The 24,170-nt window shown below is 36.9% G+C and overlaps 1 protein-coding gene and 1 pseudogene across 3 annotated transcripts in view; one reads left to right on the top strand and one right to left on the bottom strand.

The window, feature by feature from the left end:
• Hook3 (hook microtubule tethering protein 3) overlaps window positions 1–24,170 on the bottom strand; it is a 109,941-nt gene that overhangs the window by 66,486 nt on the left and 19,285 nt on the right. For all 3 annotated transcript variants that reach the window (XM_090353841.1, XM_090353842.1, XM_090353840.1), the window contains exons 3-6: window positions 17,114–17,186; window positions 13,380–13,430; window positions 7,216–7,348; window positions 1,767–1,834 (exon numbers count right to left, since the gene is read on the bottom strand). In XM_090353841.1, coding sequence (XP_090209967.1) covers window positions 1,767–1,834; window positions 7,216–7,348; window positions 13,380–13,430; window positions 17,114–17,186 — 325 coding nt within the window. The remainder of the gene's footprint in view (window positions 1–1,766; window positions 1,835–7,215; window positions 7,349–13,379; window positions 13,431–17,113; window positions 17,187–24,170) is intronic.
• Window positions 9,506–10,114, top strand: LOC150049042 (nascent polypeptide-associated complex subunit alpha-like; annotated as a pseudogene).

Genomic DNA, 24,170 nt, shown 5'->3' on the forward strand with positions numbered 1-24,170 from the left:
CTGGAGTCTGACTAACTAAGATGATGTTCCTTGGCATAATAGGGAGAGGATCTCCAAAAGAGTAAAAAATACCAGCTTCAGTGTTTAACTATTTTAACAGTAGTAATACATTTTAGACATTTTTTTTTTCGGTCGTGGGACTAGAACTCTGGGCCTGCGCCCTGTCCCTGAGCTCTTCAGATCAAGGCTACCATCCTACCCCTTGAGCCACAGTGCCACTTCTGGTTTTCTGGTAGTTAATTGAAGATAAGAGTCTCACGATGTTAGTGCCCAGAATCGCTTTGAACCGAAATCCTCAGATCTCAGCCTCCTGAGTAGCTAGGATGACAGGCGTGAGCCACCATGCCCGGCTATTTTTTGGACTATATTTAATTAACAAAACAGTACCCATTATAGAAGACTTAAAAAAATTGAACAATTCAGTCAACTAGAAAGTCACTTTTATTTCTGTATTTTTATTATAATACTTGACTCTTCTTCATATACAAGGTTAATGCTGCTACTTGTGTGCTCAATTCATTCTCTCTCAATTTTCTCCAAGATTCTATTTATTATCAATCTTCTTGCTTATGCTTCACCTTCTACTTTCCCTTTCCTACGGCTCCGACCTACCAGCCTTTTCAAAGTCAAGGAAAGTAGGTTCAGCTGGGTATTGGTGGCTCATGCAAGCAAACATGGCTACTCAGGAGGCTGAGATCTGAAGATCAAAGCCAGCCAGAAAGGACCTCTAGGATATAAAAACAAAAGCCATATAATGAATGATTGTTGTCCTTAATGTACTATGTTACCTCTCATCTCTTTTGCTGTCCCTTGGTTATCTCATATTGTTACAGTATTTCACTTTGTTATCTGATATATTGGATAAATGTGTATTTGGTTATTTGAAATTGGATAGGAAGGGGGAAAAACAAGATAAGGGGTGGGGGTGGGGGGAGGAAATGGGGACCAAGACATGAGAAAGGGTATCAATGTATGTGAAATAATGCACCTTCTATCTGGTGAATATAATGTAACCCTTCTATTAATTACAATAAAAATATATGAAAAAAAAACAAAAAAAGAGAAATTACTCTAATCAAGTATGATTTTTTAAAAAATGAAGTAATTTCTATCATAAATGTAAAGAAATAGTAGGGCACGTGTTTAATGTATATGAGGTCCTGAATCTCAAAAAAAAAGTAAAGCCAGGGCAGGGAGTTTGGCCTAGTGGTAAGAGTGCTTGCCTAGCATGCACGAAGACTGGGGTTCGATTCCTTGGTACCACATACATAGAAAATGCCAGAAGTGGTGCTGAGGCTCAAATGGTCAAGCTCAGGTGTTGTGTTTCAAGTGGAGACCTCAGACCTCGAAGTCAAGCCCCAGGACCGGTTTCAAAAAAAAAAAACAAAAAAAACCCCTAAAAATAGTAAAACTAGGTGCCAATGGCTCACACCTGTAATCCTCGAATCCTGGCTACTTAGGAAGCTGAGATATGAGGATCACGGTTCAAAGAGATCCAGGACACTAAAGTCCGTGAGACTCTTATATCCAATTAACTATATTGAATTAACTACCAGAAAACCAGAAGTGGTGCTGTGGCTTAAGTGGCAGGGCTAGCCTTGAGCTGAAGCCCTCAGGGACCGCACCCAGGCCCAGAGTTCAAGCCGCACAACCACCATCACCAACAAAAAAGAGTAAATTCCCTTTCCAAATTTATAACTTCTCTTACTTAAAACTTAAAATTTCTACTTCCGTTTGTCACAGAGTATGCACAAAGTCCAACATACCTCTTGAATGGCTGTCATGACAACATGCTGAACAGATTCTTCCATCATCATAATGGCTTGAATGTATTCTGTAAACAAGAATAATCTGGAATGTCACTATTCAGGTTAAAAACAAACAAAGGGGTAAAGGCTAATCATTGATTTTTATAAGTGGTTTACTGTGTTTTGATTCTTCCTACAATATCTTATACATGGTTAATGGCCTCAAATACATGCCACAGTAAAGGCTGAAGACTATAGCATTTATCTCCCCTGAAGACATTTTTTTCTTCCTTTTACCACTTCTTATAAAGTCAAGGCTACAGCTAAAGATTAGTGCATACAGCATGAGTATAAGTATGCATTGAGGTGAAGGATGAAATGGCAAAGTCTAAAGCCAGAAAAGAAAAGATCCCTCATCAACTTTTTAAAAATCCCAACATTATTGTTCACACTATATTACATTGTTTAAAAATTTCAGAAGTCTGCATTAATCTTATGGGATATCAAAGGGTGGAATGGGGCAAACTATTCATATTACACTAGAGTGAAAAAAAAAAAAACTCCACACACAATGAAACCAAGACCTGCTTAGGACAAAGGGCTGAGTTTAAGACAGAAACTGATACTACTGTTAACTCCTATATAATTTGGGGTTTAAAATGATATCCCATATCTTTCCTATGATAAAGAAGCAACCACATAAGTCTAATCCTGACCAGGACTAAAAAGAGAAAAGCTGTTCCTATCACCAATGTTGGAAAACAACTCCTTTCCTTCTAAAAGCCTTGCTTTATCCAGTAGCTCATCCTGAAGCTGGGATCTAAGGATCACATGTCAAGGCCAGCCCAGGCAGAAAAGTCCCTATCTCCAATTAGTCACTCATAAACTGGAGGTAGCGCTGTGGCTCAAGTGGTAGAGTGCTAGCTTTGAGCAAAAGAGCTCAGGGACAGCACCCAGGTCCCGAGTTCAAGTTCCACAACTGATAAAAGATAAAATGCCTTGCTTTAATTTATTCTCAATTCCAGTAACAAATGACTAACATACATTGAACATAAAAGTATCAACAAGTCAGGTAGATTCCAACAGTAAATATATATTTTAAAAAGTAATGAGGATATTTTTACCTGAACTTGCCTCTGATCCCACACATACAAAAATCAAATACAAAGTAATCTTACCACTCTAAGTACTTGTATTAAGAGGTCTTATTGTAAAATTGTCAAAGTAATATTTTCATTAAAAACTCGTCCATTTGGAATGCCAATATGTAATCCTCTGCCAAATAGGTAACTAGTTTTTTAAGTGATTTTATATCATTATTAATACTACAATATTCTAGTTGTTAATGTTAAAACTTTAGCTTATCAAAAACAAGTTTTTAGGGAACTACTGTAATAGGAATATTTGTACCCAATCAAATGTATGGTTGTGCTTACAATATACAAAACACAACTAAATTGCTGTCACAAATTTTAGGGCAGAGGAGAACTATATCATGACTTTGTTACTGTTTGGTAAATATAGTAAACCTTTAAGCTAGGGTCGGTGACTCACACCTGTACTCCTAGCTACTCAAGAGGCTGAGACGTGAGGATTGCAGTTTGAAGCCAGACTAAACAAGAAAGCCCATGAGACTCTTGCCTCTAATTAAGCACCAAAAAAGCAAAAAATAGAGCTATGTAATAGAGCACTAGCTGTGAGCTAAAATCAAGAACACTGCCTAGGCCCTGAGTTCAAGCCCCTGGACCAGCATAAAAACAAAAAGAAATCCATTAGCTTGAGCTCCATCATTTAGTTTTCTGCATGATAACCACTGTATGTACTGAAATACAGCAAAGGAATATTTTTAAGATATTCTACTCAAAGGCATCAAACATAGGAACTAGAATGGCAAGGATGACTTACCAGCCCTCAAAATGGAAGACTGTGAACATGGAAGAGAGGAAGCAGTAGCATGTAATGGGGAAAAGGAGCTTAATGGCAGCCTACTAGAAGCAACAAAGTAACAGTGGGGCAGGGAGGTTGAGATGTTAGTAGGTGTGAGAGGGGAAGCGTTAGTTAAGAAGCGGTGTTGCCACGTCAAGGCCCTTCCCCGCGAACACCGTAAAATGATAAATGATTAAATGAGGATGAGAAACACATTAGTGTATAATATTTTAAATAGAACATGATTTATAAATCTTTGAAGTCTGAAACAATTACATGTGATTACTGGTTACACATCTATGAAGCGATGTTGGAAAATGAAGTGTACTACGCTTAAGTGTGGAAGACAATTTTTATCTTTAATTTCTGACAAATAGAAAGTATTGGCATATCATATATTTATGAACCCCCAACTTCCTAATTTGTAAAAACTATTTTTGTTCTATTAGTGTCTAGCAGAGTATCAGATAGAAAAGAACCAAATTTTATTGCCAGTATGTTTTCTACTATTAAACTGCCTTTTCCAACCTGTCACACCACCATTAGGGAAGTCAGACAAGAAAAAAGTACAGTTAAGTCAGAGCTTTTAGCAACTGCTCCTCACTTCTCATTCCACCTCACAGTACTGGGAATAAACTCAGGGACTTGCATGCAAATGTTCTACCACTTAAGCCACATCCTCAGTAATCTTTACTTTTTCTAAGTGGAAACAAAATCTAAACACAAAAACCCTTTTTATTTATATACTACTTCAGGGATTACAAAGCAAAACTCAAAAGCAATTTCCTTCACTCCTCATGACCTCAAGGTTTTGCATACTTACTCTGTAGATAAGGAAATAGATTGAGTACTGCATCAAAAGTTAAATAGCAAATAAACAAAACCCCAAACCAAAACCAACCACTCTAAAAAACACCTCAAAGCCAGTGGCTCAGGCCTCAAGATCCTAAGATCCTCAGATCTCAGATCCTCAGATCTCATGGTTCAAAGCCAGCCCCAGGTATGGAAGTCTGCAAGTTTGTGAGACTATTATCTCCAATTAACTGGCAGAAAACCAGAAGTGGCTCAGTGGTAGATCACTAGCCTTGAGCTGAAGAGCTCTGTGTCTAGGCACAGAGTTCAAGCACCACAACCAACCAAAAAACCCAATAAACAAATAAAAAACACCTTAAAACAAAAAAACACCTCAAAACAAAAGTCAGATACCAAATAGCTGAAGTAAATTCAGCAAACTTTGTTACATGTCATATATATAAAGTAACAACTAATACTTAACATTCAGAATCACAATTTATGTATGCTTCTTAACTCTTTAATACACTCCTAAGAGCAGAAAATTCTCTTAGAATTTGAGAGATGTTAAAATCCTGCTCAACAAGCTTATGATTTATCCAATTGAGGGGAAAAACGAAATCCATAATACCCATACAGAACATTTAGTTTGTGCAAAAAGTTCAATAAATATTACCATTTTCTTTTCACACAGGAATATGACTACAGATACAACATCTTTACTGTTTTTAGTTCTATTCTGTAATAAGTATCATTAGTCAGCATGCTAATGCAACAGCTACACATTTCCAAGAACCCTATGGAAGAAGTACAGTCCTATGAGTTGGACTTCTTAAGGCTTCCTCAGAAGTCATTATCATGGATGGGAAGTGGTAGCTCACGCCTGTTATCCTAGCTACTCAGGAGGCTGAGATCTGAGGATTACAGTTCAAAGCTAGCCCAGGCATGAACATATTATCTCCCATTAACTATCCTCAAACTAGAAGTGGTTCTATGGCTCAAACTAGTAGAGTGCTAGCCTTGATTACAAAAGCTCAGGCCCTGAGATCAAGTCTCACAAACACAAATAACACAAATACAAATAATATAAATAAAACAATAACAAAACAGACAAATCATTAATTTTAAGTCTTAGTCTGTTTTCATGACATGAATCCTGAAGTCTTTAAATTTCAAGGTTTACTTGCCAGAGTACATGAGTATGAAATAACTCATAGTTTTCTAAAAGTTAACTTAAAAATAAACGTAATTGCTGGGCATCGGTGGCTCATACCTATAATCCTAGCTACTGAGGAAGCTGAGATCTGAGGACTGAGGTTCAAAGCCAGCCAAGGAACAAAAGACCTTGAGATTCTTATCTCCAATTAACCAGGAGAAAACCAGAGGTGGTGCTGTGGTTCAGTGGTAGAGCACTAGCCGTGAGCTGAAGAGCTCAGGGCCAGAGTTCAAGCCCCATAACCCCCTCCCCCCACTAAAAAAAGAGGAATAAAACAATCTTGATAATGTATAGTATTATTAATTCCTTTCAAATATAGTCAACATACACTGAAGAGATGATTTTTGTGGGAGAATTATCTACCAGCCTTATGAGTAGGGAATTCCAAATTTATTTTTATTATTTAAAAAGTACATGCAATCAAATTTCCCAATCTCTTCCCCGCAGCAAAAAAACATTTCAATGTATTAAAAATATGTCTAAGTCATTCTTATAGACAAATATTGGGCAGGGAGATCTCAGTTACTCTCACTGCAGTGCAACCCTGTTTGCTCACTGTCTTTCCAAAGTAATGCATTAAAATAATCTATATGATCTAAGCATTGTGGTTCAAGTCCATAATCCTAGCTACCTGCAAGACAGAGATTGAGAGACTGAGATTCCAAGTCAAGTGAATCATAAAATTCATGAGATTCCATCTCAACTAAAGAAAGGGTGCAGTGGCACCTATAACCCCAGGTACAGAAGCAAAATGGATAGGCAAACAGGCATGTCCTGTTATGCTTCAAAGACAAAGGTTAAGTACAAGTTGGAGGATCACAGCTCAGGCTGGCCCAGGAATAAAGTGAAACATTACCTTGAAAATAAACAAAATAACTGATACAAAAAGGGGCTGATGAGATGGCTTAAGTGGTAGAGCACTTGCCTTACCAAGATACCCCAAGTTCAATCCCCAAGCACACCACACACACACACACACACACACACAAAGCTCAATGGTAGTATACAAGCTTAGTGTGTTCAGGACTCTGTTTCATTCCCAGCACCATAACAAATATAAAAATCCTACTCATAGACTTATGTGGTGTTCAGAAACAGAAGGCAAAGGGTGAACTAATTCAGCACTCATACTCACTAGACATTATGTTGGAAATGTACTATATAACTTAGGCAGGGAGGGAAGCTGGGAGGGGAAAAAAATGGGAGAAAATGAGGGAGACACTGTTCAAAAAGAAATGTAGTCAATACCTGACTCATACAATTGTAACACCTCTGTATACCACCTTTACAATAAAAATAAAAATAAAAAAGAATTATGTGGTCTTGCAGGTGAAAGAATATGACCATAATCAAATTTATTCTAATTTTCAAAACTTATAAAATGTAAAACAAATTACTAGCAACATTATAGAAATGGATAGCCTTCGAAAGACGTTCTTGAATAGCTGAGTAATATACATAAAATATATATTATACATTATATATTACTTCTTTCAATATTTTAAATGTACACACTAAGTTTAAGTAAATTACCTTGCTTCTGTTCACAATTCACAGCACAACCTAAAATGAGTTGGAGCATCCTTCCAAGCTCTGCTGCATCAGAATGCTCCCCAATAAGGTTCACATCAGGAAGAGTAAAGTCATTAATCTGCTGTCCTAAAATCTGAATGGAAATAAGAAGATTACTACTGCATTCACATTTATCTGATCATGTAAAATAGCTAATAGAGATTAATTATCATCATGAACTGTCTACCAAGGGCAGAGCTGTTTTGTCAATCTTACTCCAACATCTACTTTCACTTCCCATACTTAAATCAAAACTATTTTTCCTCACAGAAACTTAAATTTCTGATTTGATGTGCTGTATGTACAATGAACCATAATCTATATGACTGATTCATCTATTATTCAAACTGTGACTGGATGTTTGCCTTCTGCTGAACTAGAACCAGAAAGATATAATAAAAACTCTTATCCCCCAAAGCAAGGTTCCTCCTAGTCACTTTCACTCCATTTCTCTCCCAAAGCATGGGTAGAAAAACTTCGATCCCAGAAAGAAGAATGAAGGTGAAATTTCTTTATGGTGAAATTGGTATCAAGCAATGATTTATGCAAACAAATGTGAGGAAGCTTTCCTGATAATACCACAGAAAAATTTAACACTAAAAACAAACTCACTCAGATATTAGCCTTTTATAGTATCTTACTTCTAAGTATCAATAAACACACGATTATTAACACATTTGAGTAAAATCTCCAACGTGAAAGACAAAAATAAAGGTATTAAAAGAGCAGCATCATGCAAGAAGTGAAAGAAAATGAAAATTTTCAGTGCTGTTATTGGATACTTCAACAAATGGCCAACAAATGGACACCGATGGATCATGCCTGTTATCCTAACTACTCAACAGGTAGATATGAAAATTACAATTCAAAGATAGAAAAGTCCCTCAAGCCTGGCATCAGTGGCTTATGTCTGTAATTCTAGATACTCAGAAGGCTTAGAATTTTGGACCAAAGACAGCTCAGGCATAAAAGTCCATAGGACTCTTATTTCCAATCAACCACCTGAAAACCAGAAGTGGCACTGTGGCTCAAAGTGGTAGTCCACTAGATTTGAGCTAAAGAGCTCAGAGACAGCACCTAGGTCCAGAGTTCAAGCCCCAAGACCAATGAGAAAGAGAAAAGGGGGGGGACGGAGAAAGGAAGGAGAGGGAGTGAAAGGGGGGAGGAGGAGATGGTGAAGAAAAGGGGGGAGGGGGGAAGAGGGAGGGAAGACCCTTAAAACTTAGCTCCAACTAACCATAACCACCAAAATAACTAAACTACAAGTACAGCTCAAGTAAGTGGTAGAGTCAGCTTTGAGTGAAAAGGCTGAGGTACTGAGTTCAAGTCCAAGAAACTAATAAGCAAAACAAAACCAAAAACTATTAAGGAAAGGAAAAACAAGATTATCTAAAAGATCAGGATTAAGTTTAGTGCAAATGCCTTATGTCTATAATATTAGCTACTCAGGAGGCTGAGATCTGAGGATAATGGTTCAAAGTCAGCCTAAGCAGGAAAAGTCTGTTAGATTCTTACCTTAAATTAATCAGAAAAAGCTCAATTGTAGTCTGCTAGTATTTTTTTTTTTTGCCAGTCCTGGGCTTTGAACTCAGGGCTGCCCTTGGGTCTTCTGAAGGCTAGAGCTCTACCACTTAAGCCACAGCCTCACTTCTGGCTTTTTTTCTATGTATGTGGTATTGAGGAACAGAATCCAGGGCTTCATGCATGCTAGGAAAGATCTCTACCACTAGACAAACTTCTGGCCCCTAAAATGCTAGTCTTGAGTAAAAAAGTTCATCGAAGACACCCAGGCTCTGAGTTCAAGTCCTTGGACCAGCACACATGTATGTGCATGCACAAGCACACATGGACACACGTCTGGACACACACACGCACACATAAGGATCTGGTGGAAATGTTATGTAGCCATTATACAATTGTTCATAATCAACTATTAAACCTCACATTTATATTTAATGTACTTTTCTGAATATATGTGTATTTTACAATGAAAAATGGAGATTTGTGGGAAAGGAGGGCTGCTATTTGAAGTGTTTAAAGAAAGACGATATAGGGGCTGGAGTTTGGCCTAGTAGTAGAATGCTTGCCTAGCACGCCATATGTGTACCACATACATAGAAAAAGCTGAAGTGGTGCTTTGGTTTAAGTAGTAGCGCTCTAGCACTGAGAAAGCCCAAGGACACTGCTCAGGCCCTGAGCTCAAGCTCAGGCTCTCTCTGCCACCATCTTGGTTACGTATTCTTTGCACAAAATGCCAGGTGAAGCCACTGAAACTGTCTCTACTACAGAGCAGGAGTTCCCACAGCCCCAGGCTGAGAATTTGACAGTGATAAATCAGTACCAGAGCTGGAGTAACAAGACTCCACACAAGCAGCCACACAAGTCCAGTTGTCAGCAGCAGAAACTGATGAAGAACCGGTCAGTAAAGCAAAACAGAGTCAGAGTGAAAAGAAGGCATGAAAGGCTAAGTCCAAACTGGATCTTTGGTAAGTTACAGGAGTTACTAGAGTCACTATCTGGAAATCTAAGAATATCCTCTTTGATGTCCACAAGAGTCCAGCTTCAGATATCTACATAGTTTTGGCGGAAGCCAAGATTGAAGACTTATCTCAGGAAGCACAGTTAGCAGCTGCTGAGAAATTCAAAGTCCAAGGTGAAGCTGTCTTAAACATTCAAGAACACATACAGATTCCAACTGTATAAGAGGAGAATAAAAAGAAAGTCTGATGAATCAGGTGTGGAAGTTAAGGACATAGAATTAGTCATGTCACAAGCAAATGTGTCAAGAGCAAAGGTAGTTCGAGACCTGAAGAATAATAGTAATGATATCTGAAATGCTATAATGAAAGTAACAGTGTGACCATATGACAAGTATCCTTTTTCTGTACATCTATGTTTCAAGAGAATAACTGAAGCTCAGTTTGAAATTTGTACTGTTTCTATCATTAATAAAGTTACGACTTCTGGTTGGATGAAAAAAGTTATTAAAATTAGTAGTAGGACAGGGAGTTTGGCCTAGTGGTAGAGTGCTTGCTTAGCATGGATGAAGACCTAGGTTTGATTCCTTGGTACCTCATACAGAGAAAAAGCTGGAAATGGTGCTGTGGCTCAAGTGGTAGGGCTCTAGCCTTGAGAAAGCCCAATGATAGTACTCAGACTGAGGTCAAGCCCCAGGACTGGAAAAAACAAAACAAAACAAAAAAAACCGACAACAACAAAAAAACCTAACAGGGTATTTTAAGGCCAGGCACAATGAAATAAGTGCCAAGCACAGAGAAACTAACCCCAACCAAAAAATGGTCCTCACATCAGAACATGCCATCAACAAACTTGGAATGTGTAAAATCAATTATGTAATTTGTGGGCCTAGACAGAAGGGGGATATTGGGGAAAAGCAAAGGAAGGGGTGAAACTGTCAAAAAAGTCATGGCATTCAATGTCTTTGAAAAGCTGGCATTAATTCCACTAAAATTTCATCATCAACCCTTAAGGGATAAGATTATGTCCTAGTTTTCAATACCTAAAAAAGTGATCACACAGGTTTTGAAAGATGACACTCAAAAATATGTTCTGTCAAAACGTAAAAGTAAATCAGCAGGGGCCAGAAGTATGGCTTAGTGGTAGAGTGCTTGCTTAGCATTCATGAAGACCTCAATTTGACTACCTCGGTACCATACACACAAAAAAGCTAAAAGTGGAGCTATGGCTCCAGTGACACAGAAAAAGCTAGAAGTGGTGCTGTGGCTCACGTGTTAGGGTGCTAGCCTTGAGAAAGCTCAAGGACAGTGTCCAGGCCCTGAGTTCAAGACTGGCAAAAAAAACCCCAAAAACCAAACCCCCCAAAAAACCATAAATCAGCAGCTAGGCACCAGTGGCTGATACCTGCAATCCAACCTACTCAGGAGGTTGAGTAAGAACTATGGATACACAAGTGTCAAAGCTATGCATCAAAGCTAATGGATGTTACCCAGGCCCCTGAGTTCAAGACTTCAAAATGGTTCTGGCCTAAGAGATTTGAGATTGTGAACCTGCATAGGCATAGTTACAAGAGCATTTATGTGTAGGTCAATAAAACTGGTAACTTATGGCATATTTAACCATGTTTTTTAAAGTTTGTACAAATATGAACTTTTTATGGCTACATGCTATTTGTTCTATAAATAACTTGCAATTTTCTTATTGTCAGACATATTGGTTATTTTCAATTGCTTACTATAGCATGAGGATATAGCTAGCTTTATTACTATTATTATTATTATTTTATATTTAAAGATGGGATGGCTGTTTTCCAGGCTGGATTCAAACTCTTAGGCTCAACAATCTTTCAATTTCAGCTTCCCAAATAACCATTAAGTAGTTTTAGAAGAAATTTCTAAAGTAGATTTAATGTCAATGACTATGTATTTATATATAGACATAGAAAAATACATAGACAAGAGTTCTGCTTTCATAATTTATGGAACAAGGAGAAGGAATATAAGGAATAAGTAAATGTATAAAGGAACATATTAACTACAAATTATAGCAGGTAATAAGAAGAAAAAACTATACTATGAGAAGAAAAATGAAACTGAGTGAAAACAAATAGAATAGACTTACCAAATGGATGTGTATATACAGACGAAGCCAACATCTGATTTTAGTTTTATTCACATCAACTGTTTCTCATTATCAAATAATAATGACTATATTTGGACTTTCAACAGCTATTAGCAAAGCAAAGTACCAATGCTAAACTACAGCATTACTTTCTGGTGCACAGAATTTAGGCTGCAGACCTAAGGCCCAAAACACTGACTGCCAAGTAAGGGATAAAGGGCTATAGAGCAAAAAGTAAAAAACAACAGGAGATAAAGAATTAGGTATGTAGAGGCTGCTTTGTTAGTATGAAACATGGATAACAGTACTCCTTCACAGGGTAAGTATACAGCACTAAGTGTAACACCTGCTGACAATGCTAGCTTTTGAAATACTATCACCCATCTTCACTGAAATATGTTTTTTATTTCTTTTAAACTGAACGTTATAAAATGGCAGAACAAAAAGTAACAAAAAGTAACCTCTTCTAGTATGCATTCTTAGCACCTTAAACAACTTAGGGCAAACAAACAAACAAAAATACACAGAAGTAATATAGTGACAGTGGTGAATATGGGAAAGCACATTGTAAGAAATGTAGGAAAAAGTAACAATGAAACTCCTTGTTTGGACAACTGATATATGGGAATTATAAAATTAAAATTAAAAAGATAATGAAAAAGGAAAATAAACACAAGTAAATGAACTAAGCCAGCACCACAGAAAATATTAAAAAAATATCCTGCAAACAAAAGATCATGAAAGAGGCAGAGAAAGCATCCCACCAGATAAGCAGATAAACTGGAAAAACAGAAAAGGTGCAACACCAAAATTGAGGGTAAATATAACAGGGTCTATATATACTTCTCAATTCCTTTAAAGTTATTATTAAGTAGTTAAATGGAGGGGCTACAATTTCATAAGTCAAATTATAATACTTCTTGGTCAATGTCACTCCTTCATTCTCTCATTTTCTCTTTCTGTCCCTACCCTAAAATTACACAGTTGATTTATTTACATAATGTACACTGAATATAATGACTTACATTTGCACATCCTTCCTACCATTGCTATAAACCCTTCCTTCATCTATCCTCCCAAACTCACTTCCACTTCCAGGTATTCACTCTGATGAACAGTACAACATTAGCTGTTCAGGAGTTACACGTTTCCACTTCCAGGTATTCATCTTGATTAGTTGTTTGGGAGTTACATCTTTGGATTCTTCCCCTAACATACTTCTCAATTCTAACACTCAACATTAATGGACTCAATTCTCCAATCAAAAGATAACAGACTTGTTAAATGGATCAATGGATCAATCTAACATATTACTAATCATCTACCAATACCTATAAAACAATGAGACATATTATTCATTTATTTAGCACGTAGTAACAGTTGTGTGAACCAATATCCTAGAAATTACATATGGAAGGACAAACTGATTATTAATTTTGAAGGCAATTTTTCCTTAATGTGAAACTATTATAAAAGCAAACTATCCTACGATAATATTCCAAGTAGAATTTTTAAAAAGGCCTTACCTCATGATTATAATCCAGGATTCCTTTTAAAATTTTCTTTAAATTGCTAATCTGTTCAGAGAAAGAAGCAAGTGGGTAAAAAGCAAATACATATCAAAGCATAATTTAATAAATAAAAAGATCTAGAGCTGAAGTTGAAATATAAGGCAAATACAAACTGGGAACATTCCTAATTTTAAAAAAGCTGTTTGCTGGGTGCCAGTGGCTCACACCTGTAGTCCTAGTTACTCAGGAGGCTGAGATCTGAGAATTATGGCTCTAAGCCAGCCTGGGCAAACAAGTCCATGATACTCTTATCTTCAATAAACTACTCAAAAAAAGCCAGAAGTAGTGCTGTGGCTCAAGTGGTAGAGTGCTAGCCCTGAGGTTCAAGGATAGTGCCCAGGATCTGACTGGCAAAAAAAATGAAAGGAAAGTTATAGTGATACAGTTTCAGATTAGGAATGTTTGGCTGGGAAGTATATGGGAAATTTCAAAATTCAAAAAACTTTCAAATCAGACATATTTCTTACTACAACCATTTCACATAAAGAATATTCAAGGTGGATAAAAACCAAACTTTAATAGTATACTTAAATTGTACTAATCATCAAAAAGGACTATTTGTCCCTTTAGACCTTACTTTCTTTGACCTTAAAGATATATAACACATATTAAGTTTCCAAGTAAAAAGCATCTGCCTAAGAAAGCATGAAATGACGCCCTGAATTCAAACCCCAGTATCTCAAAAATATATGCAAATTACAATGTCAATGATCACACTGACAAAAGTTACAAGGTATTGGAATAAGATTTGGCAATTAAGATTAAATTACCCAGATTTTCTGCAGATGGGTAAGAAAACATGTGGTGTCCTTAAAGATGAGTTTATTTTCTCTAGAAAAATCAAATTGCATCTCAGATGGTATACATTCTAAATTGAGAGCATTAAGCCAAAGAAAAAAAGTAAAAATAACCACCAGAAATCTCTTCATATACAAATATGTCTCTACTGTCAGAAGATTCGCTTCTTTTCCTGAATAACAATTTGTGAGCTTTAAGATTTAAAAAAAACAACAACATGCACTGCAAATTATTTGTCCCATTAGAAGGACCCTAGAATGCAGAAGAGAAAGAATCATACATGTCTCCTAGTAGTTATTCAATCCAGACCTTAAGTTCACTGGCCATTTGTGTGACATGACAAGGCATAGTCACTGGCATTATTTACTAAAAACTGTAAATTATTTATTTCATTCTTTTTGACCTGAGACAATAATTTTTGTGTTGAATTAAAAATGTGTTATATGAATCTGTGAATCAACCTTTATCTGAATTGTCTGAGATCAGAAGGGTTTTAGATTTTAAGGACACTCAATCTATACCTGAAGATTCCTAGAACAGAAAATAGTAGAACAAGTGACTAACTGAAAGAGACTGCACTATCTTCACTCAATAGAAGGCATTTATTTTTAAGATAGAAAACATGCTTATTTATTAAAAAAAAAAAAAAAACAACCTCAACAATCCAGTTGTGGAAGCACATGCCTATAATCCAGGCACTTGGGAAGGGGGAAAGGATTTTGAGTTTAAGATCAACTAAGGCTAAACGGTATAACTGTCTCAAAACAATACAATAAAACAAAACCAACAACCTCATGAATAAAATTCACAAGCTCATTATTTCTGAAAAAAATTCAGAAATTCTTTTGCCTCTGAAATTTCAATGTTTAAAATTATAACACCTTAAAAACTGACATGTTTACTTACAATAGAAGTTTTCCCCATCACAAAAAAGTTCTGTCTCATTTTTTATGACTATCCCATACAACTGAAGTACATCATCAGCTAAAGTATGGTGAAGAATTTCAATTTCAAACATTAAGAATATGAAAATCCTATGTTACTACCGTTGTCATACTCGTGACACTAAAGACAACAGTATATGTGGGTATATCTGTACATGTATGTGTGTATAAGAAGTATGTAGCTGTCTCTTTGGTCAAGCCAGCAAGCAAACACAAAATAATCAGCAGTATTGTTTTAACATGTATTGGCCTGGGGCACTGGTGACTCATGACCTGGTAGATCATGGTTCAAAACCAGTCTAGGGAGAAAAGTCCATGAGACTTTTCAGTTTACCACCAGCAGAGATGTGGTCTAGAGATGTGGCTCAAGTGGCAGAGAATGAGCCATGAGCAAGTAAGCCAAGTGAAAATTCCAGGCATCCACTTAGTAAAAAATAACAAATTAAGATTTGGTAGTCACGGGCTGGGATGTAGCTCAGTGGCAAAGCACTTACCTAGTAAGTGCAACATCCTGGGTTCGATCCCCAGTACCAAAAAAGGATAAAAAAAAAAAAAAAAAAGATTTGGTAGTGCTAATACCGAGACCAATACTTTTCATCAATTATATGTATCTTGGGAAATACATATATTTCTGAGAGTTCACTAGTATATATCAAATAGAAAATAGTTCTAGGATAAGCGAAGTGAACTCCAAGATATGGAAACAATAGTTTTATTCAACCTACTGTGTGATTTCCCACCCCCGCCCCTGCTTATGGTTTATCTCATGTCACTGAATCTGACTTTGTTACCTGGTATATGGGATATGTTTATTCATTTGGTATAGGGTAGGGAAGGGGAAAAACAAGATGATTGGGAGGGGGTAGAGAGAGGGAAAATGAGAGAAAAACATGCTTAAGAAGTAATGTATCCACTACCTTATGAATGTAACTATAACCACTCTTTGCAATACAATAAAATACAATTAAAAAAAAAAAGAAAAGAAAATAGTTTAGGGCTTTTTCAGATTGTCAGTCATGACCATTATGGATTCACAAAAATTAAGCTCACTAGCTGAGTGTCAATGGTTCATGCCTGTAATATACTAAGGATGCTGATATCTGAGGATCAAGCAAGTCCAGGCAGACAAATCTAATACACTAATCTCCAATTAACTAGCAAAAAGCTGAAAGTAGAGGTATAACCCAAGTGGTAGAGCTCCAGGCTTGAGCAAAAATGCTCAGCAATAACATGAGGCCCTGGAGAACATTAAGCACCAATACTGGCACACATTTAAAAAAAATTTTTTTTGATAAATATTTTATATGATCAGGGCTTGGCACTGTCCCTGGGCCTCTCTGTGCTCAAGGCTAGTGCTCTACTACTTGAACCACAGTGTCACTTCCAGCCCTTTCTGTTTATGTGATACTGAGGAATGAAACCTTGGGCTTCATGCATGCTAGGCAAGCACCCTACCAGTAAGCCACATTCCCAGACCTAAAGTAGGTTTATTCTACCTAAAATCAAGAAATATTGGAACTTAAGGCTACTAATGAGCATGTCTCATTGATTATCAAATTTTCAAGTTGTTAACAATAGCACTAGCAACTAACACATGCACTGTGAATAATTCTAAGGTCTTTACACTTAAGTCATAAGTCATTTATTTCTGTACTGTAGATCTCATTACAATCCTAATTTTACGATGATACAACTGAGATTGTCAAAGATTAAAACACTTGTCTAGAGAAAGTAAATGATATTAATATGATGTGAACACAGAGGCTCTGGCTGCAAAGCCACTATCCTTTAAAAACGTACCTAGGATGTATCTTGGTCACCAATATTCAATTTCACATTGTTTCACTACAGGCTTCCTACATTTCTATTGGATATATTAGATTTTAATCTAATATAACAAATACTATGCAACACAAATATTTAAAATATTAAAAAGTAAAAAAATACCTTTAGTCTCCAATTATCTCCCACTTCAGTTTTGATTCTATTTAGCCAATTTTCATCAAAATATGCAGGATCTCTGCAAATAAAGAAAAACTAATATAATCACATACCTATCATTAAAAAAAAACTGAATCCAATGTCACATGATCACTAAAGACATTAAAATATATTTGTTGCTTATTACCCACTAAATTATTTAGTATGAGGCCAGATATAATTATGAGACTTCTCCAAAATTCACCTGCATTATATCATTATAAGTATTTATCAGACATTTAAAACCACACAAATACCTAGAATCAAAATTATTAACACAGCTCCTTAAAATGTATCCTAATCAAACTTACTCCCTTCATCACTCTCCCTCATTCTCCTTCCCTTATACCCATTTAGGACAATTTCAATAGGTTTAATGTTCAATTTTCATATATTTATATACAGTACTGTAATAATATTTATCTTTATTCATCTTCCATCATTCTTTCCTTCTCTCCACCTCCCAATCCCCCAAGTATAGCTATAATTATGTTTTGTGTATAATATGCACATGTACGCAAAATATGAATATGTATGTTAATAACATTTTTGGGGGGGTGCCAGTCCTGGGGCTTGAACTCAGGGCCTGAGCACTGTCCTTGGGCTTATTCCTCAAAGCTAGCACTCTGCCACTTGAGTTACGGCACCACTTCTGGCTTTTTCTATGTATGTGGTACTGAGGAATCGAACCCAGGTCTTTGGTGCATGCTAGGCAAGCACTCTACCACTAGGCCAAACTCCCAGCCCACTGACAACATTTTTAAAGACAAAATAGGTCAAAAATATATAATCAAACATAAAAATAATAAAATATAATAATATAAACAAACAAAATATAAACTGAGAACCTATATTCACAGATGCATTACTTAGGTATCAGAAGCACTGTGAACATCTGGTCCAGGGATACATAAGACCCAAGACACACTCATCTTTCATTAGTTCTTATGGCTGCCTCCAGTCCACCTGCTTACGTTCACAATTTTGTATGGCCCATGGATGACATTAGAAATATGCAAATGGTTGGGCAGTGATGGCTCATACCTGTAATCCTAGCTACTTGGGGAGGCTAAAATCTGAGGATCACTGTTAAAAGGCAACCTAGGCAGGAAAGACCATGAGACTCATCTCCAACTGACCTCCAAAAGGGCAGGAGTAGAGCTGAGGCTCAAGTGGTAGTATACTAGTCTTGGGGTTTGGGGGGGGGGGAAGCACAGGGACAATGCTTAGGCCCTGAGTTCAAGCCCTAGGACCAGCACCAGAAAGTACTTCCAAAGGGCTAGGATTATAGGTATGTGCCACTGTAGCCTGACTGCTAAGAAAATCTCCCACACGGTGAGTGAAAAAAAAAGTTCTCAAACCCAGAATGGTTTTCAAAGTTTTTAAAGCTGAAGTCTTTAGGAAATTATTTGTTCAAGACTAAAAATAGAACACTAGAAATCAGTTGGTTATTTGTAAAGTTTTGAGTTTTATCACCATGTAACAAAGGGACATAAATGTGTTCTTCTGCAGATGTTCCAGTACTGGGGCTTGAACTCAGGACATGGATGTTGCTCCCTAGCTTTTCCACTCAAAGCTCACGCTCTATCATTTAAGGCACACCTCCATTTCCAGCATTTTTGCTGGTCAAGGGGAGATAAGAGTCTCATAGAATATCCTGCCTGAACTAGCTTTGAACTGTAGTTCTTATAGAGCTCAACCCTAAGTAGCTAGAATTATATGAATGAGCCAGTAGTGAACAGCCATCTACTTTAAAAAAATTTTATTGAAATAAAAATCAAATAACATAATTTACTCATCTAAATTATGAGACATTTCAGTGTACAATATTCAGTTTCACAGCCATCACCAAAATCTGACTTCAAATAATTTGCATATTTTCAGAAAAGAAACCATATATCCATTAGCTGTCCCTCCTGTTTCCCTGACTTCCCAGCACTGTCTTTGGGCTTTCTCAAGGCTAGAGCTCTACCACTTTTGGCTTTTTTTTTTTTTTAAATGTATGTGGTGCTGAGGAATCAAACCCGGGTCTTTGTGCATACTACGCAAGAACTCTACCACTAGGCCAAACTCCTGGCCCACTATGTTATCTTTTATGACTAGCTTCTTCCACCTAGCTGTTCTGAAGAATTACTTCATTTCTTTATGGGTATATGCATGGACCACGTAATATTTCTTTTTTTTAATTGTCAGGATAATATATAGAGACATTACAGTTATATTCATTAGGTAATGGGTGCATTACTTATTGAACACTGATACCCCTTCTCATGTTTTGTTCCCCTTTCCCTCCCTCTACCCCTCCCAATCATCCTATTTTCCCCTTCCCTTTCCTATCTCAAATAAACAAATAAATGTGTATACACTATAACAGGTAACAAAGTCAGATAGAGTAACCACATGAGATTAAAGATAAGGGGAAAAAAGAGAAAAGAAATTACATAGTACATTAAGAACAACAATCACAAAGATCAACCTCTTGTTTCACTTCCTCTTTCCCTATTTGGATCCCCTTTATGTTTGCTTCTTGCCTTTATTACTCTGGCTAGGAATCCTAATACTACATTGAAGAGGAGTGGAGAGAGTGAGCATCCTTATACCATGTAATATTTCAACAATGGAAAACATGTAAGACAGTGATACCACATGGCAATTTAGCCATGTGATGTTAAAAGCTGTCTTAATTTGCATTCAAAGTAACCTGTAAGTTCATGTAAAGCTTTCTAACAAATTCACTTTCCACAAAGTATCCCTGACACTGATCCATTTGTCAATGATGTACACTTGGGTTTTTTCTACTTTTTTGGCCAATATGAGTGATGATGATGCTTTGGTACTCATGTTCTAGCTACTGTGTAGAAATATTTTCTCAATGTTCCCAGGGAATTACTAAGCCTTACAATGATTCTATGTTTAACATTTGAAGCACAATCAAACTGTTTTCCAGAGTAACTGTACCATTTTGCAGTCCTCCCAACAATGTGTGTGGGTTCCAAATTCTCCATAGCCTTAACACTACTGTTGATCTGTTTAGTCATTTGAATGATTGTGAAGTGACATCTTACTGTGACTTGCATTTTACTGATGACTAATAACAGTAAACATTTATGTGTTTATTAGCTACCTGTACATTCTCCTTTGAAAACAGTCTATTATTGGGTCATTGGAAAATTGGATTTTTGATTACTGAGTTACAATGGTTTTGTTGTTTTGTTTACATATGTAAATATGAAAATACTTTCTTCCCATGAGCTGTCTTCACTTTTTTTTTTTGGCTAGTCCTGGGCCTTGAACTGAGGGCCTGGGCACTGTCCTTGGGCTTTAACAAGGCTAGTGCTCTACCACTAGAGCCACAGAAGCCACTTCTGTCTTTTTCTGTGTATATGGTCCCATGGAATCAAACTCAGAGCTTCATGCATGTTAGGCAAGCACTATCATTAGGCCACGATTATGGCCCACCAACTTCACTTTCTAGATAGCATATTTAATATCCCAAATTTTGTAATTGATTAAGTTCATTAGCTACTTTGTACTTCGGGTGTTATATCTAAGAAACTTTTCCCTAATTTCAAAGTTACAAGAATTTTTTCTCTTATTTTAAGTTTTATACAGTTTAACTCTTATATTTAGGCCTATGTATATATAGCTGAAAGAAAGGTTAAATTAATTACTTGTGGATATCCATACCCACCCATTTATTTTTATTTTAAACTCAGTGTTTCACTTTTTTGTTGTTGTTTTTTACAGTGTTCTTTTATGATAGTCTGTTCATTTGTTTGAACTCAGGGCCTGAGCACTGTCCTAGAGCTCTACCACTTGAGCCACAGCACTACTTCTGGCTTTTTCTATGTGCTTGCTAGGCAAGCACTCTACTACCACTAGGCCAAACTCCCAGCCCTCCTCATGTTTTTAAGAAAAAAAAATCTATCACTGTAATCTTATAGAACAAGGAACTTCTTTATTCTTCTTAATCTATATCATTTTCTCTGTTGACTGTGTGTGTGTGTGTGTGTGTGTGTGTGTGTGTGTGTGTGTGTGTGAGAGAGAGAGAGAGAGGGGGGGGGACACTTGAGATTTCATAAAAATAAATTAAAAATGAAATTGGTTCAGGATGTTGTCTTCTAGCTAGATTCAGTTGTACTGGTGAGAAGCAGAAAGGGCAAAATATTAGATTTAATCAAAATTATGGTTTTGCATAGCAAATACAAATAAATGAGAGAATGTTGAAAGCGTATACTGTGTACAAGGGAGTGATTAACATAGACCAAGAACTTTCAGTTGAGTAGGAGGAACAGCAAGAAGATGAAGGTCAGCACTATGGGAATAGACAGAAGGCATGTTTTCTTTCAAATATGGAAGTTCGAGCTAAATTATAAACATATACAAAAACTTATACAGGAGTATATACATGTACACATCAACAAATTGACTATAGTAGTTCAACACAGGAAGGAAAAACTTAGTTTAACAAAATACCAGAAACTAAAGCATGTTCTCTTAAAGAGGGAAGAGGCAGACAAATGGAATTAGGAAGGGTGAGAGAATATAGTCATAAAACTCAATGTACATTTATGAAAATAGAACCAGATAACTTAAGATAGGTGGGGATGGGAGAGATGGAAAAGAAAAATGGAAGAAGTGATCAAGATTCATTGCATTTACAAAGTGACATGCTGAAGCTGGGCACGGGTGGCTTATGCCTGTAATCCTGGCTACTCAAGAGGCTGTCATCTGAGGACTGCAGTTCAAAGCCAGCCTGGGTGGAAATGTCTGATCTGAAAACCAGAAGTGACTCTGTGCCTCAAAGTGGTAGAGTCCTAGCCTTCAGTGAAAAAGCTCAGGTATAGCACCCAAGTCCTGAATTCAAGCCCCACAAACAAATAAAAAGACATGTTGACTTGAAACCCCCTTGTACAATTACTAAAATATGATTTTCAGACTAGGAACATGGTCTAGTGATAAGAGTGCTTGCCTAGCATGTACAAAGCTCTAGCTTTGATTCCTTGGTACCACATACACGGAAAAAGACAGAAGTGGTGATATGGCTCAAATTGTAGAACGCCACCCTTGAGAATGCCCAAGGACAGTGCTCAGGCCCGGAGTGCAAGCCCCAGGACGAGGAAAAAAAAATGATAATTTAAAAAAAATTATTGGAGTTCCAAAGCATGGGAGATGGAAAGACAAAGTAGCAATAAGATTATGGTAAACAGAAAACTAAACTTATGGAAGAATTGTATGTTATCTGTAGCTACAGATTATGAAAACCAGTTGCTGAAGTTGGGTTGTAGACAAGATAAAAAAGAGTGGAAACAACAGGTTTTTCTTTGTAGTTGTTTTTAATGTACTATGTGAAGTTATTTCTTCATTCTTTCATTTTTCCCACTATGGTTTATCCCTGTTGTCCCTGCATGTATCTGATTTTGGCTCCTGGTGTATTATATATACATTTATTTGAATTAGGGAAGGGAAGGGGAACAACAAAATGGTGAGACAAAGGACAAAGTGTGAACAAGACAATATATTGGAAATGAACTTTACAACTTGGGGGGAGGGTGGTGAGAAGAGGGAAAGTAGGAGGAAAATGTAGGAGGAAGTAACAATGTTCAACAGGAAATGTATTCACTATCTTACATATGTAACTGTAACTCCTCTCTCTGTACATTACCCTGACAATAAAATAAAATTTTAAAAAAGAAAAGAAACGATAGAAAGAAACTGGTGGGTAGCTGGGTACTGGTGGCTAATGCTTATAATCCTAGCCACTCAGAAGACTGAAACTTGAATGATCACTATTGGAAGCCAACCCCAGGGAAAGAAGTTCAGAGAACATCATCTCCAACTAATCAGCAAAATGCATAGCTTAAGTGAACGATATAACTTGTGAGCAGGAATGGGAGGGACAAAGTAGCAGAAAGCGAAGGAAAGGGAGACATTGTCCAATAAAAGAAATGTACCAGTTGGCCTAGTGGTAGAGTGCTTGCCTAGCATAGACGAAGACCCGGGTTCAATTCCTCAGTACCACATACATAGAAAAAATGGTGATGAGGCTCAAGTGGTAGAGCTCTAGCATTGATAAAGTCTAAGGACAGTGCTCAGGCCCTGAGCTCAAACCCAGGACTGGCAAAAAAAAAAAAGAAAAAAAAAAGAAAGAAATGTACTTATTACCTGGGTTTATGAAATGGTAACCCCTCAGTTCCATACATTCATAACAATATTAATTTTTAAAATGAACAGTTTAAGCTATAGAGTACCAGCTGTGAGCAAGATAGCTGAAGCCTCAAAATTGGCAGAAAAAAAGATAAGAATGTGAAATAATTCAAACATGTACGTGCATATTTAAATCACTAGGAATTTAGATATGGGTAGCATTGAAAATTGTAAGGATGAGGATCCAAAATGTTTGAAAATGTAACAACAGGGGTAGTAGATGAGTTGTATTCAAAATATTAGGATTTTTGAGAAAATGATGGGAGGTGGTCTAGAAGCCATGCTGAAAAGCAATAGGGAGCTATAAATAGCATTGGAAGTGTGAAAAGAGGCAGATATTGTTTGTGAAACCCACAGAGCAGTGTTATTTGGAGAAACTGAATTTCTTCCAGAGTGAGGTGGCAGGAACTTAAGCTGAATCAGTTGACTGTTCCTCGGTATATGCACTGTAGGTTCACCAAGAATTAGATTTCACAGCATGAACAGCCAAAGCAAATTCTTCCACTTTTAAAAAATTTGGTGTACTCAGTAGTATTTATGTACATACGTGCGTGTGTGCCTACGTGCCCACCTGCCTAGCTACCTGCCTGCCTGGGGGCTTGAACTCAGGTTGGTTGGGGCTCAGTCCCTGAGCTATTTTGCTCAAGGCTAGTGCTCTATCACTTTGAGCCATAGCTCTACTTCCAGCTTCTTAGTGGTTAATTGCAGACAGTAGTACCACACTCTTTCTGCTCAGACTGGCTTTGATCTGTGAAACTCAGATCTTGATTTCCTTGACACTGGCACCCAACTTTTTAATGCACTGCTGCAAAAGAGA

This window comes from Megascapheus bottae, chromosome 20 (genome assembly GCF_031878675.1).
Source record: "Megascapheus bottae isolate mThoBot1 chromosome 20, mThoBot2.hap1, whole genome shotgun sequence".
Classification (NCBI taxonomy): domain Eukaryota; kingdom Metazoa; phylum Chordata; class Mammalia; order Rodentia; family Geomyidae; genus Megascapheus; species Megascapheus bottae.